This window comes from Lipophrys pholis, assembly GCF_963383615.2.
Source record: "Lipophrys pholis genome assembly, chromosome: 6".
NCBI lineage: Eukaryota > Metazoa > Chordata > Actinopteri > Blenniiformes > Blenniidae > Lipophrys > Lipophrys pholis.
This window is the reverse complement of record NC_137629.1, coordinates 3,117,874-3,134,155: the sequence shown is the minus strand read 5'-3', so window position 1 is coordinate 3,134,155 and position 16,282 is coordinate 3,117,874. Positions and strand designations below refer to the sequence as shown.

Here is a 16,282-nt window from a genome sequence, read left to right as displayed (position 1 = left end):
TTGGAGCTTTTTGCGGCCGGTTTTGGTCCACCGGCCTTATGTTTGACTGAAGTAAAGTTCACAGCAGCGTCCCCTGCTGGAGGCTGTCTGCTCATTATGGTGCCTTAACAGTTCAAACCTCTTTGTGCTCGACTATTTGTCGGCTCTTACCGGGTCACTCATCCGAGGTTCTACTGTACACACAAGTTAGACGGCTTAGAGCATGGTGTGTGCTATTTTTTCATCCGTCTTTTTCGAAGCTTGACCGTCCAAATGACGCCTGGAGTCGAATTTGTACAATGAAAATCGATTTTAGCTACAAATTCGATAAATTTCTTAAATCGATTTTTTGCCAAGCCGTACCACAGAATACTGAATGTATGTAATGTATTTTCTCTGTTGTGTGTTGCAGGACTCTAAACCACCAGTACGACTACACATTCGACTGGACCATGCTGAAACAGAAAGCAGCCCAGCAGGGGGCCTCCTCCGGGGGCCAGGGCCAGCAGGCACAAACCCCCACAGGCAAGCAAACTGACAAACCCAAGCCTAACATGAAAGGTTAGTAGCAAACAGCCAAGTGACGTTTCTTTTACAGACGCCAATTGCGCACATATTGATTTCGTATTGTATTTAGGGAAAATTAGACGGTGAAGTTCAGAGCCTTGCCCCAGTGCCCCTTAACAAGACACAATTGGACAATCCAAAATGCTGCTGGAATTAGGACACCAAAGCACCCTGTCAGTTTGAGGAGGCACCCTACAAGAACAGAAACTTGAGAAGATCAAATTTGGAACAATTGGTCTGTCTTGCACAAGCAAAGACGTCCTTGGGGAATTTGACTACTAACTTTAATGTAATGCTATTCTGTTCGACTGTTGGTCCTGGACAACGGGCTTTCTCCGCTGTGACTCTGTTTTAATGCTGACCAACTCGCACCTATTCTTCTGCAGTCTTTCCTCATTAACATCCCCTTTCCAATTGGATGGTGTTTCCAATATTGTCTTTGTTGTTCCCTTCTTACTAGACACTTGGTTCCATGTGTGATTTGACTCTAAATCATCTACACCAGGGGTGTCCAAACTCCGTCCTCCAGGGCCGGCGTCCTGCATGTTTTTGGTCTCTCCCAATTGTAACACACCTGATTGCAATGAGGGGCTTGTTATTGGGTTTTTCCTCAAGCTTTGTGATGACCTCATTAGATTCAGGTATGCTGAAGCAGGAAGAGCCAAGTCGTGTAGGACACAGGCCCTCGAGAACAGAGTTTAGACACCCCTGATCTACACTAACTGAAGCTGATTTGCACCAAAGTTTCCTTTATTTTCCTGAAAATAAGGCATAGTTCTTTGTCTTTTCCTGAAGAACGAATGTGCAGTCTTGTGGACAAAGCAGTTATGAAAGCATGAAGAGAAGAGCTGAACGTGTCATCACCTGCTGAAGCTTTAGACTGGATCTCCTCCAGGTCCACTTGTGTAATCTAATCACTGGACACTGACATCAGCACTTGTTCAGCACTAGTTTCACACCGGGGTACCTTTGTGTTGGGAATCAACTGTATAGGCAGTTTGGACATCGATAATCATTAATAATGGTCAAGGATAGTTACTATTATTGATTAACAAACAAATGGAATCTGATTTGCATCAGATACCTCGGGGCACCACCCCTTAAACAGCCATTTCATTTATATCAGTCTCATAAGTTATCCTAAACTATTTATTTGGAATTTGAATTAAAAGTTAAATTAAGGACAATTACCAAATTCAAATGTAAAGCCTGAAGGATTTCAGAATTCTTGATGCACAAGAGGTCGGTTTTTCATTAATTTTTGTAAATTGGACTTCAAAATCAAAACAAAACACACAGCTTCTAACTTACAGGTTAATTACCCCAATATCATCACCAGTAGAACTAAATCACAATAATGGAATCAACACATTTTCACTTAAAGTTCCCGTTTCCCAGAATCCTCTGGGAAACTGTAGATCCAGTTGTAGCTATTGACGTCCGTCTCGAATACGTCATCAAAACCTTCCTGAAGGAAATTTCTCATCACACTCAGACAAATTGGTATTTCCAGCGTTTTAATTTGGCGGGACATCCCCGGTTTGTTGACGTCTCAGCATTGCAGAAACTACTGAAGATTCCTGAGGCTTTGTGTCACAAGATCCCGTTTGGCCACTGGATCTCTCCGGATCTGGATTCTCTCTGGAAAAACCATCAGCCATCAGTTTCACTACATTTCAGACTTTTTTTGTGGCTTCAAGACTCTTTCTTTCAGGAAGTCTGGATTTGTTTCACCCTGATTTGGTCAAATGTTGATATTCTGGCTGGAGCTGCCAGCTTTGATATCGCAGAATTCCTTGTGGCAGGTTTCCCAAGATGGCGTCAGTCAGGAAACATAAAGAGTTTGATGGATCCAGATTCTGGGTTGTCTGTAAACTTCTGGACTTTAGTGTGAAGGATTTGGGAAACTGCAGGTTGAAAAGAGAGGAAATGAGTGGAGATGGTTTGGTTTTGGTGTTTTGCGTTATTCTCTGGGCAGAATCACTCCTTTATGGGAAGGACAGTTTTAAGTATTTGTTCTGCTGGAGGACCTTTTAAATCTTCTGGGGAGAGGGAGACGGGAGGATCCCCTGTGAACTAGCGGAGCTATAAGGTCCTGCTTGCTGTGGAAAAGGGCAGAAAGAGTTTGTGGACGGGGGCCTTCCCGTTTTGGCTTCAAGGGGCAACCAGGGCTGGGTTCTTCCCAGATGCCTAGTCTGGGCTCTGTTGTCTGCTGGCCCTCTGACCTCTTGGCAGGATCAGGAGAGGAGCAGCTGAGCTGCCGTGGTCGCAGGCCGACGAGCAGAGCGGAAGAGAGCAAGGGAGTGTCCATCAAAAGGCTTTTCTTCAAGACCTTAATGACACAAAGCATTTTTGAAAAAAAGTATTTTCATAATAAAAGGTTTTTGTCATACTTTCATCTGCTAGTAAACAACTACTGAAAGCTAGTCAAATGGACTTGATTCTTGATCGCAGCCAAGCAAGCGTTCTGACCCGCCGCCATCTTGGCTGTGACGTCACAGGAAGAACAGGCTCCAGCAGACATGCTGAAAACAGAGAGCGAAGAAATATTTTCTGACATGTCAGACTGTTCAGCGATAGTTGAAGACTAAAGGAGAAGAGTAAGACAGCGTGATGGCGGGAGCATTAGAGGCCAGACGTACAGATTAGAGTCATATCTAGACGATCAACCGAAGAACTCAGATTCAGACGATCTGAAGACGAGGCGCCAACGATGGTCAAGGAGACATGAAGTCCATATCAGGTCCAGTGGGAGATGACAGAATATACTGTACATCTGATTTGATGATACATGTTCCTCTACCCACGTCCCACTGAGCCTCACAGCCAGAAGGTCCCCAGTTCAAACCCAAGCAGGTCCTTTCTGTGTGGCGTTTCCATGTTTTCTCTGTGTTTGTGCAGATTTGCTCCGGTACTCTGGTTTACTGCCACAGTCCAAACAACCTGCCCCGTGACCCCCTGAGCTAGACCCCCCCAAGCACCGCGCTCTGTGGCTGCTGCCTATGGTCTGTTTGGTGAAGAAATGTCCTGTCTAGGACAAATGAGGGACTAATCATACATAAATTGTCGTCAATCTATCCCATATAATGAATGACTACAGCGTAGATTTATGCTAGTAGATGAAATCCTCACACTCTTTGAAATCTGGGTAGATTTTGAACTGTCCTCGGTACTCTGCTTTGTTCAGTAGTTCACTAAAAAGCAGCCGCACCTTCCTCCTGGTGACGGGAGCAAAATTCACATGCAGAAATGCTTTGAAGCTTTAGCTTTCTAAAGATTTTCTTCTCTTTTGCTCTGTCCTGCCCTGTCTGAAGTCTTTTTCAGGTTCTGGCAAGTTGAATTTGGTCACACCCTAAATTGCTTCAGCAATGGCACAAGAGTACAATCAAGTACAAGTCACAGCACAGAACATATCTGCTAATGTTAATGATGGCACAAATAATTTCCACTTCACATGAAGTCCTCTTCAAGCTCCAATGACACCCATCCAGGAGCGCTGCCTTGTCTTCCTCCTTTCCTCACAATAACGGCCTTGTTTAAGTTTGGCTGTACATCTGTTGTTTGCTCGCAGCATTAAATGTAAAATGCATTTAACTTAAGAGTGCTTTAAAAAACACTGCGTTGGACTTGTGCTGGGCACCAACGGCACCGGAACGAGCTGTCAGTTTCTAAAACTCTTAGTCCTGCTTCACAACAACCAATCTAATATGAACCAAGCAGAGGACAGACTGTACGGTCTAGATCTGCTGCAAACCTGGACAGACACACACGTACACGCACTCATGTGTTTCCACTGACAAGAGTTATGGATGGTACTGAAATAATCATACCCAACCATTTCTGGTCACAGGAAACACCTTCGTATCATCACTGTCATATTCTCAGCAAATACAAAATACTCACGTCTGACTATTTAAGTCTGTATACAATCTTAAGAACTGTCTTCAAACTGCAACCTTTTCTACACACCATGAAAATCAGCTGTCAGCATCGGTCCATTTTAATTCTCCATTGCATGTTTTATAATGTAGTAGCTATCTTTCGCTTTTTGTATGAATTTTAGGAAACCAGCTGATGAATTTTTATATTAATTGCTATAGTTAGAAATGTATTACTATAGTTACTAATGCTGCTGCAGGCTCTGTAATGTGTTAACGTGTTCCTGCCCAGGGGTAGTTTACCTTTTACCGTGGTACTTGAAGCATTTAGGCAGCAATTAATGCTGGTCATATTACTATACAATCATAACATAACAAAAATAAATAAATAATAGATAAATAAATGGAGCCCCCCCAAAAAAAAATGCCCTCAAACACCTGAAAACCTTGGAAAAAAATAGACCTTAAATGATGCATAATGCGTTGTGGACAACTAAATACTATATTGAGACACGATAAGTTGTACGACCAGTTGATACGAATCAAACACCAAATGATATGGAAGAAACATACTTATTTAATGAGCACAAAACTCAACAAATATAAAGTTGTATACTAAATATATATACACACAAAGAGGAAAACAAAATAAATACTAAATAAAACTATACTTCAGGGGCCACATACAGTCGATTTTCATCTTGAGTGGCTGGACTGGTAAAATATTGGTATAATAACCTTTAAAGCTACACTTTAAATGTTTGCTTTGTTGTGGCGCACAGTGTATGTGATGAAACTGTATAATTTTGCAAGATCAAACAATAAGTTCTAAAAATTACTACAATGTCAACATGAAGTCCATTTTAATAAAGCATTCTGCAGCAAAATACAGTGAAATGTGTAAGGAACTGCTTCCAGAAATCCTATATAACCACCTTGCTTGGTGGTTTCTGGGGCTGATTGGAGCTTTTTGTGGCCGGTTTTGGTCCACGGGCCTCATGTTTGAGTAAACTTCTCAGCAGCACCCCCTGCTGGAGTCAGTCGAGCATGGAGGTTTTAACTGTTAACACCTTGATGAGGGACAATTTGTCTGCTCTTACCGGGTCACTAATCCGAGGTTCTACTGTACACATAAGTTAGACAGCTTTCAGCGAGGTGTGCGCTATTTTTTCGGCCATCTTTTTCGAAGACTGACCGTCAAAATGACGTCTGGAGGCTCGCTGCCTTAAACTCCAGTGAAATGGAGCTGCTGCTACTTAAACTGGCTTTAGCAGCAAAAATATTGCCTGTGTGCAGTCTGCTCTAGTTGCTAAACCTTCCCCACATGTTCCCGCTATACGGTGTTACCGTTAAAGCTTCCCCACATGTTCCCGCTATACGGTGTTACCGTTAAAGCTTCCCCACATGTTCCCGGTATACGGTGTTACCGTTAAACCTTCCCCACATGTTCCCGCTATACGGTGTTACCGTTAAAGCTTCCCCACATGTTCCCGCTATACGGTGTTACCGTTAAGCCTTCCCCACACGTTCCCGGTATACGGTGTTACCGTTAAGCCTTCCCCACACGTTCCCGGTATACGGTGTTACCGTTAAGCCTTCCCCACATGTTCCCGGTATACGGTGTTACCGTCACTAATTAAAATCATTTTGTCCGCACCATTTCCTCATTCTGACATCAGTCTCGCTGTAACAATATAAGTCATGGTGTTACAGATGAAACTTTTCTCCTTATTACACAATATAATAACATACCATTTATGAAGTGTCCATCCAGGAAAATAATTCAGTTTATAGTTTATGAAGAGAGACGGAGCCTCTCCTCTCTCATCTTATGCTTTGCTCACAAAGTGTGTCAACTGGCCTGATATGAAACCCCATAGAGCCAAATAAAATAACAGTAGTTTCTACAGAGCCAAGATGGGTAAAATCAGCCAATCAATCAATCAATAAGAAGCGGTTGTGCACAAGTAGGTGCATGTACATGTAGTTCTCCATTCATGAGACTTTTTTTCTTTCTATTTGTCTATAGGCCTCTAACAACTTAATGTCAGCTCACCGTCGGGAGACTCTGCTCTGATCGTCCCAGTTCAGCTTCCTGTGCAGTTCAGTCTCCCGCCGCCACGGCGTGAAAAAGACCCCGGCAATATTACGGCAGAGTCCAAGACTCTCAAGCATATAGGTTCAAGCTTCTGTTCAGGTGTAATGGCATGTTTAGTCACCAACATATATGGTGTCATGTTACCTGATGACCTCGTGCAGCTGTCAAGGATTCTCTCAAACCTGATATGTGAATCTCTTTTCTAAGGTTCTATAACTGTGGAACAGCTGTTTTCGGAAAGTATTTGCATCCAGGCAGTTGGTACTGGACATCTAGAGTCTTTATTAAAACCAACTGGCTCAGAGTGCGGCTCGCCATCTTGTCTTCTGTTGCACTTTCACTTCTGAGCTTCATGCGATGACATCACGTCCAAAAACTTTATTAACTGTCATCATCACAAACGGCCGTTAAGAGAAACTCATTAGCCTACTAGTAGCTTTAATAGTATTAAATAGAAAATTAAAACACACATACTTAAGTGCTGGACTAATGCTTGTTATTTAAGCATTAAAGAAATAATATTCACCCATATATTCAGCCCCAACACGCCTCTATGCACAGCAGATTTTTATAGTTTTTTTTTATGATGGTGACTAAACTGAGACCGTTGCTAATCTTTGAAACCGCAAGATAATTTATTACTATATTACCACCAACACTCAGGTGACACTTTATTACCACCAACACGGACATGATGGATTTTGTTGAGAACATAACAGCAGCTGTCGACAACAGAGAGTGCAATTGGGATATTTATTGATCTGAGAAAAGCGTCAGTCATTCTTTACTTTTACAGAAATGTCAGAACTATGGGATAAGAGGCGTGGTCAATCATTGGTTACAAAGCTACTTGCATAACAGACTCCAATATGTACAAATTAACGGAACCATATCGTTTAAAAAAAACTATGTTGTGGCATCCCTCAAGGTTCTGTTTTAGGACCAAAATTATGTATTTTTTACTTGAATGATATTTGTAGTGAACCAAAAACATTGAAAAGGGTCATTTTTGCAGATGATACAACCTTATTCTGCTCAGGACAGGACCTCAAGCAGTTCATTTCGAAAGTGGAAATTGTGCTGAATTTCTTTTAAAAAATGGTTTGATCTGAATAAGTTCTCTCTAAATGAACAGAAAACAAAATTTATGCTTTTTAGATCCCATGAGAAAAACTAACATAAAACTGGGTTTGAATGGACCTGAAATAGAGCAAGTTCTTGAAACTTGGGGATAATAATAGACCATCAGCTATGTTGGAAACCACACGTACAGTACGTTCAGTCTAAGCTATCAAAAACCGTTAGTATATTATATAATATTAAAACTTTACTGAACATAAAATGTCTCCATATGTTGAACTCCTCTCTTGTGCTACACTACTTTATTATATTGCTCAGAAATTTGGGGGAATGCTTGTAAGACATACTTAGACCCAATCGTTAAACTACAAAAAAAGAGCAATTAGAATAATAAACACTGGATTCTGGGATTCGACAAATCGACTCTTTATAAAATCCAAACAATTCAAATTTATGGATTTAGTTAAGTTAAAACTGCTGGAAATTATGTTTCGTGCCGTAAACGGGAGCCTTCCAGGTCATCCAATCCTTCAAATTAAGAAGAGGACATTATAATTTAAGAGGTTTGCTTCGGTTTGAAATACGCAAAATAAGAACCAACGTCAAACGAAGGTGTGTTTCAGTTGTTGGGGTGAAATAATGGAACGATCTGAGTGAGCGATTCTCTGTTAAAATTAAAAAAATCTCTAAAATCCGATATGATTAATACTTATTCGTTATGTGAATAGTTAGTACAGTACATTTCCTTAGTTGAAAAAAAAAACCATTTCCAGGAGGTTATAGATGAAGGTGAGCATAGTGGCAAAAGTTTGTTTATTGTTGTTGAGTTGATGTGACGTTCAGGGTGGGCGGGAAAAAAAACATTGCTTCTGCCCAAACCCTGTTTTGGTTGTGACTCTCGGTTGTGTTTTGAAGGGCTTATACAAGTGTTAAATGTAAACAACCAAAATAAAACTTAATTTCATACTTCATTACCATCAAGACTAACGTGATACTTTATTACCATCAACACTGACGTGATACTTTATTACCACCAACACTGGAGTTGGTATTGGACTGTTGGTATTTTTAAAAGCAGGCTCAAAACCCACTTTTTTAATAAGTTAATTTATTTAACTTTTTTCATGTTTTTTATGTAGTCAATGTTTTAGCTTAATTTATTTTATTTCATTTATCAATTAATTTTAAAAGCTCATGTTTTGTTTTGTTTTTTATTTTACTTAGTTTTATTTTTCTTGTCTGGTCTGCCTGTGGGGGGCGTCGTCCTGGGGACCGTTGTGTCCACGGTGGTGGAGCTCTGTACTGTGGTTCACTGACCGTGTGTGTGAGTGTGGGGGTGGGGGTGGGGGTCGGGGTGGGGGTGGGTGTGTGACTTTATTACCACCTACATCACTAAGATCTCTGCTTCACTGTACCTCGTAGCCTTTCGTCATGTTGGATCTATAATGTCCTCCGTCTCATCGTTGTTCAGCCTGTTTCCAGGCGTAGGACCCCTTGTTTCCAGGTGTAGCTCCACCTCCGCCTGTTTCCAGGTGCAGCTCCGCCTGTGTCTAGGTGTATCTCGGTGGTTAAGCCTCTGCTGGTGTGTGTTGCAGGTTTCTGAGCTCCGCCCGGAGCGGCGGCGGCGCAGCGTTGGCGACGTCTCTCTTCCTGGACGAGCGACAAACAGAACGTCTGTCTTTCCCTCCTCACAGTATCTATGTAATGGAAATATATAGATCTACACACACCTCGTCAGCTGTGTCGTCTATATATTCTTATGTGTATATATAATAACTCCAGCGTCCTCGAGGACGTGGAGGCTGTAGCCCCTCGCCTACACCCCAGATCAGCGTCTCCCCCAATCATCCCTCCCTCCTCCCCCCATGACCTCCTGACCTTCTGTTCTTCTCTCACGGTGGATTCTCTCCCTCATCACTCCTTATTTCACTCCCTCCTTTTACAAGACAAATGTTAAAACATATAAACTAAATCCTCTCCCTTTTTGTTTCTTCAATAATTGAATGATGAACCCTGGGTGTTATTTACTAAAGAATCAGAAATGTTGAGTTCTTGTTTTCTTTTTGTTTCTATGGTGGTTAGGAGTTTGTCAGCAGCTGAAGGCAGCAGTCGATGGTAGAACGATGCTCTCACTCTCCAGCTCTGAATTATTCAATCTGTCGTCAAACCTTTGGTCTTCTCCAGAAAATGCCAATAAAAACATAAATAACTGACTGGCCTGGGGCTTTATTGTAGGGAGGGATGGTGGAGGGAGGGAGGGAGGGAGGGAGGGAGGGATGGTGGGTGGGTGGGTGGGTGGAGGGAGCAACGGGTCCAGAGGAAGAGTGGAACCATTTCATCGCCGAGATTCTGTGTGACCACATGAGGGAGCTGTGGTTCCCTGAAAACCTGGCGCTGCAGGGGGACTATTTTCTCCCATGAAGAAGAGATGAAGAACCAAAGGAAGAAAATTATAAAAGTTGAGAGAAAGACGGATTTCAATAAAAATGTTTATAGTAAAACTTAAAACTGTTGGAACCCAGCCTTCAGCCGTGTGTGTGTGTGTGTGTGTGTGTGTGTGTGTGTGTGTGTGTGTGTGTGTGTGTGTGTGTGTGTGTGTGTGTGTGTGTGTGTGTGTGTGTGTGTGTGTGTGTGTGTGTGTGTGTGTGTGTGTGTGTGTGTGTGTGTGTGTGTGTGTGTGTGTGTGTGTGTGTGTCCCTAAGGTGTAAAGACGTCCTAATAGTCCCTCCTATCTCTTTTCCTATCCACTTCTCCTAAACCCTAGAAGTGTTTAAGTGGCCATGATGAGGAGGGTTGGAATTCTCACAAAGATAAGGAAAGGAGGCTCAATTCTTCCTTTAGAACCTCCTTTAGCTTAGGAACCACTGATGCTTCCTTTAGAACTTCCTTTAGCCGAGGAACCACTGATGCTTCCTTTAGAACTTCCTTTAGCCGAGGAACCACTGATGGTTCCTTTAGAACCTCCTTTAGCCGAGGAACCACTGATGCTTCCTTTAGAACCTCCTTTAGCTTAAGAACCACTGATGCTTCCTTTACCAAAGGAGACCAGCTCATGTTCCCCCACAATTCCTTGCGGCGACAACATTTAAAGGAACCCGCTCATCGGAGCGTTCAGGGAAACAGGGTGACTGAAAAAGGAGCAGATCATGTAAGTTACCAAAGCAATAATCTGCCTAGAACAACTTGAAATCATCTAGAACCCAGATCCCAACTAGGAATGTTCTGGATGTTGTAGAACCAACACAGTAAAGTCCAGTTTTAGTGCAGCTTATTCTCACTGATTGGTTCTTTATTCCGTTTACCTTTAGTTCCTCTTTTCCTTTCATTTCCATTCAAACCTTGAGATGTTTGACATTAGATCAGTGGTGAGAGTCTACGGAAGAGTTTTAGGGCCACAGAAGAAAAAAAAAAATTTGGAGGCTAAAAAAACAAAAAAAACCTTCGTGGCTTCAGAAAAAGTAGAAAATCAAAGTGAGATTATTTTTCTCCACACAGACCTTCTATCTATCATCATTTGCCCGTAGATGTGAACTCACATTAAATCACGTAATTGTGACTATATCGGGTTGCTTACTGCTTATGGACATGTGATTTTACACAGGATTTCGTTTATTAATAAGAACACATTTAAATAAGCAGCCCGGGATCCGTGCCTTTGTCCTTCGTGTTCGACGAACTTCCACCACAGAACCAGGCAGCAGCTGCTCCGTCTCTTCTGGTCCTGATACTGATGATAACTGACCGTGTTTAGGAGCTCCATTCTGTCCTGAAGCATCTTTTCATCACTTCATTAAACCGCCTGAGATGCATTTTGAAGAAGCAGTCACGCGCTGGCTTGTAGATGGACGGACCTTTTTTTTCAACCGTGAAAAAAAAAAATCTCGACTTTGATTTTCGACTTTTTCCGAAGCGCGTGAAGGTTTGGTTTTCAGCCTCCGAATTATTATTTTTTTCCTTCAGTGGCCCTAAAGCTCTTCCGTAAGAGTCTCAGGGGGAAGCGAGAGAAATGCACTTTTTTTTTATTAATACGCCACCTAGTGGAAGTGTGGTCCGACGGTCACAACAACATGATCGCCTTTCAGAAGCCTCCTATCACCTTTCCTTAACTCCTTCAGGAAGCCTCCTATCACCTTTCCTTAACTCCTTCAGGGAGCCTCCTATCACCTTTCCTTAACTCCTTCAGGAAGCCTCCTAGCACCTTTCCTTAACTCCTTCAGGAAGCCTCCTAACGCCTTTCCTTAACCCCTTTAGGAAGCCTCCTAACGCCTTTCCTTAACTCCTTCAGGAAGCCTCCTAACACCTTTCCTTAACTCCTTTAGGAAGCCTCCTAACGCCTTTCCTTAACTCCTTTAGGAAGCCTCCTAGCACCTTTCCTTAACCCCTTTAGGAAGCCTCCTAGCGCCTTTCCTTAACTCCTTCAGGACGCCTCCTAACGCCTTTCCTTAACTCCTTTAGGAAGCCTCCTAACACCTTTCCTTAACTCCTTCAGGAAGCCTCCTAACGCCTTTCCTTAACTCCTTTAGGAAGCCTCCTAACACCTTTCCTTAACTCCTTCAGGAAGCCTCCTAACGCCTTTCCTTAACCCCTTTAGGAAGCCTCCTAACACCTTTCCTTAACTCCTTCAGGAAGCCTCCTAACGCCTTTCCTTAACTCCTTTAGGAAGCCTCCTAACACCTTTCCTTAACTCCTTCAGGACGCCTCCTAACGCCTTTCCTTAACCCCTTCAGGAAGCCTCCTAGCACCTTTCCTTAACTCCTTCAGGAAGCCTCCTAACGCCTTTCCTTAACCCCTTTAGGAAGCCTCCTAACACCTTTCCTTAACTCCTTCAGGAAGCCTCCTAACGCCTTTCCTTAACTCCTTTAGGAAGCCTCCTAACACCTTTCCTTAACTCCTTTAGGAAGCCTCCTAACGCCTTTCCTTAACCCCTTCAGGAAGCCTCCTAGCACCTTTCCTTAACTCCTTCAGGAAGCCTCCTAACGCCTTTCCTTAACCCCTTTAGGAAGCCTCCTAACACCTTTCCTTAACTCCTTCAGGAAGCCTCCTAACGCCTTTCCTTAACCCCTTTAGGAAGCCTCCTAACGCCTTTCCTTAGCCCCTTTTGGAAGCCTCCTAACACCTTTCCTTAACTCCTTTAGGAAGCCTCCTAACGCCTTTCCTTAACCCCTTTAGGAAGCCTCCTAACACCTTTCCTTAACTCCTTTAGGAAGCCTCCTAACACCTTTCCTTAACTCCTTTAGGAAGCCTCCTAACGCCTTTCCTTAACTCCTTTAGGAAGCCTCCTAGCGCCTTTCCTTAACTCCTTCAGGAAGCCTCCTAACGCCTTTCCTTAACCCCTTCAGGAAGCCTCCTAACACCTTTCCTTAACTCCTTCAGGAAGCCTCCTAACACCTTTCCTTAACTCCTTTAGGAAGCCTCCTAACACCTTTCCTTAACCCCTTTAGGAAGCCTCCTAGCGCCTTTCCTTAACTCCTTCAGGAAGCCTCCTAACACCTTTCCTTAACTCCTTTAGGAAGCCTCCTAAGAGTTTCTTAAACAGACAAGATGGCGGAAAGACAAAGAGAAAGGAAAGATGTTCTCAATGTTTCACAACAACGATTTAATGACACGCTACAGGAATAATGTCTGTGGTGGAGCTCATCAGGGACGAGTTAACGCCTTAACGCCCGAAGTGAAGCTGACCACCGCACTGCGACACCTGGCTGCAGGTAAGATGCAGCAGTGTGGCGGTGATGGCTGGGGTCTGTCCCAACCCTCCGTCAGCAGAGTGTCAGTCTGACCGCTACGGCGCTTTCACAGCCCCACATTGTTCACTAGTTGCGTATCGGGCTTCCCTGGTGGTGCTGGTGTCATTGATGGTGTCATTGATGGTGTCATTGATGGTGTCACATCCGCATCACGGCACCGTCACCAGACGAGGCTGTTTGTGTCGACAGAAAACGCTGCCACAGCATCAACCACAGGTAATGTAAATAATGTTAAACTATAGCCTATATAATGCAGGGGAATGGACATTAGGAGCAGTTGGATTATCGTATTACTTTAAATGTCTCCCTAAAACAATTTACCGTTTCCAGCTTTGCTTTTAGGTTTTGTGAGCGCAGGGTCCAGAAGAAAACAGCCGCCTGAGTTGAGCTGAAATGGAGATTCCATGTGTTTCACAGGGAATTAATTTATTTAGATTTTCTACATGTACATACAAAATAAAACATACAAATATATAGTAATCATTTTGATGACATGTAAAAATGAAAACCTGAGGATGAGACAAATCGCTTATTTCTGTTGTGGTCCTCATAAAAAATAAATACAATAAAAAAAAATGTAAGAAATATCAAATAGTGACATTATAGTGAACAATTAAAAACAAAAAATGGTACAAAAGTACGGTATCAATTTAGAATGAATAGATGAAATACAAGTTCTTCCTTTACAAATCTATTGCACAATTTGTTTTATCAGAAATGTTTATATAGTATATATAGATCCAACATAAGTTATCACAGACAAATTATTCATAAAAAAAAATAAAACAAAATGAAAGGAGAAATAAAAACTATGCATCAAAATTTGTTAAAAGTTTTTGCTTATGAAATCTTTTGCATGGATTCCAATAAAAAACAATTAAAAAAAACAATTTAAAAGAGACGTGAGGCTGTCCCGGGGAAGGTCTGCCAAATACTCGCCTGTGCAGTACTTCATACTATCTGCAAGGTCAGGCGGCTCCCAGAACCTCCTGAGGAAGGCCAGGACAGTGGTGATGATGAGGATGAGGATGATGATGAGGATGAGGATGAGGATGTTCAGCAACAGCAGGAGGGGAATCGTACAGAACTCAATTTAACCAGTCGCACTTTAGGTCATTTCCAGTCAGTGATTTTATTCAACCAACAAATATTAAAACAGTCAAACGTGTTGAAGTAAATCACAAGATGCTTCATTTATTTGTTCATTTATTTTTCAAATGCTCAATTTTGAGCCTGTAATGCTCCTCCTGCAGAGGACGGACTTTAGTTGTGCTATTGGAGGAAGAGGAGGAGGAGCAGGAGGAGGAGGGAGAGAAGAAGGAGGAGCAGGAGGAGGAGGAAGAGAAGAAGGAGGAGCAGGAGGAAGAGGAGGAGCAGGAGGAGGAGGGAGAGAAGAAGGAGGAGCAGGAGGAGGAGGAAGAGAAGAAGGAGGAGCAGGAGGAGGAGGAACAGAAGGAAGAGGAGGAGCAGGAGGAGGTTGGGGAGAAGAAGGAGGAGCAGGAGGAGGAGGAAGAGGAGGAGCAGGAGAAATAGGAGGAAGAGAAGAAGGAGGAGGAGGAAGAGGAGGAGCAGGAGGAAGAGGAGGAGCAGGAGGAGGTTGGGGAGAAGAAGGAGGAGCAGGAGGAGGAGGAAGAGGAGGAGCAGGAGAAATAGGAGGAAGAGAAGAAGGAGGAGGAGGAGGAGGAGGGAGAGAAGAAGGAGGAGCAGGAGGAGCAGGAGGAGGAGGGAGAGAAGAAGGAGGAGCAGGAGGAGGAGGAACAGAAGGAAGAGGAGGAGCAGGAGGAGGTTGGGGAGAAGAAGGAGGAGCAGGAGGAGGAGGAAGAGGAGGAGCAGGAGGAAGAGAAGAAGAAGGAGGAGCAGGAGGAATAGGAGGAGGAGGAAGAGAAGAAGGAGGAGCAGGAGGAGGAGGAAGAGCAGGAGGAGGAAGAGGCTGGAGGCTTTTTCTCTTGAAATCGTCTCAGTTCGTCCTTCCTTTGACGCAGTTCTGCCAGCTGAGTCAGTGAGGGATCAATGTCCTCCTCCAGGCCGCTGATGCTGCTGTCAGACCGTCCAACACACTGAACACAGTGACTGCAGAAACATTCACACACACTGAAAGTCTAATATCTCAAAATCTGCAGTCAGAGTTTCCTGGTGACGGCGACGTTCACCGGTTAGAGAAGAACTACGTGTGAATGCTGAATCTCCGCTCCGGCTTTCGTACCAGCGCTTCTCACACTCGTCACTTGTGCTCCAAGCAGAGGGAACGAGGCATTGAGTTGTTGGGCAAAGCGCTCCCAGGTCTGCCTCGTCCCTTGAGCAGTGATCCGGGACCAGTTTACCTCTTAAAGTGGTTTTATTTCCTCCCCGAGCTGCGCTCACAGCAGGAACTGCTCTTCTGTCCTGTTGGTTTCTTTGGTTTCCATTCCATTTGTTGTTTTCATCATTCTTCGAAATCAAATCTCTTTTCATTAGAGCTCCAACAATCACAGGAGTTGGTGACCGCTGCGTCGCGTCCACCATGAATATCAAATACATTAAGTGGTGTAAATAACCAGCGTGACAGAAAAGGTAACAATAAGCAAATCAATATTATAATGGGCAACGAGGTTCATTTTACTCTCCATTAATTACGAGCAGCACAGAACCGTTTCTCTAACAACCAATCACAGCTTTTAGCAGACTGCATCACACGCCGCAGCAACGGGGTCGACCACACCTCCTCACGAACATCTACGTTTCTGTCAACTCCTTCCTCAGTTGCTCTTAGAAGCTTCCTCAGTCACTGAATCGAAGCGGCCGCCTCGCTCCGGAGGAATGTCCTAGGAAAATCAAACCAAAACTCAATTGTTCGTTCAACTGGCCTAAATCCACAATTTGCCTTTCAAAATAAGATTTTCGCCCAAATAAGGCCCTCGCGCAAACGCTATCCCCTCTGAGGGCGAATATCATATCGG

At 43.4% G+C, this 16,282-nt stretch overlaps 1 protein-coding gene across 5 annotated transcripts in view; it reads left to right on the top strand.

Moving 5' to 3' along the window:
* csnk1a1 (casein kinase 1, alpha 1) overlaps positions 1 to 9,815 on the top strand; it is a gene marked incomplete at its 3' end in the record, with an annotated part of 36,225 nt that extends 26,410 nt beyond the window's left edge. For 2 of the 5 annotated variants that reach the window (XM_080465007.1, XM_080465005.1), the window contains 2 exons: positions 392 to 504; positions 9,198 to 9,815. In XM_080465007.1, the coding sequence (XP_080321133.1) occupies positions 392 to 504; positions 9,198 to 9,205 (121 nt within the window). Of the gene's footprint in view, positions 1 to 391; positions 546 to 9,197 lie in introns of those variants that run through there. The other 3 variants (XM_080465006.1, XM_080465003.1, XM_080465004.1) reach the window with 2 other exon arrangements.
* Positions 9,816 to 16,282: the final 6,467 nt, after the last annotated feature.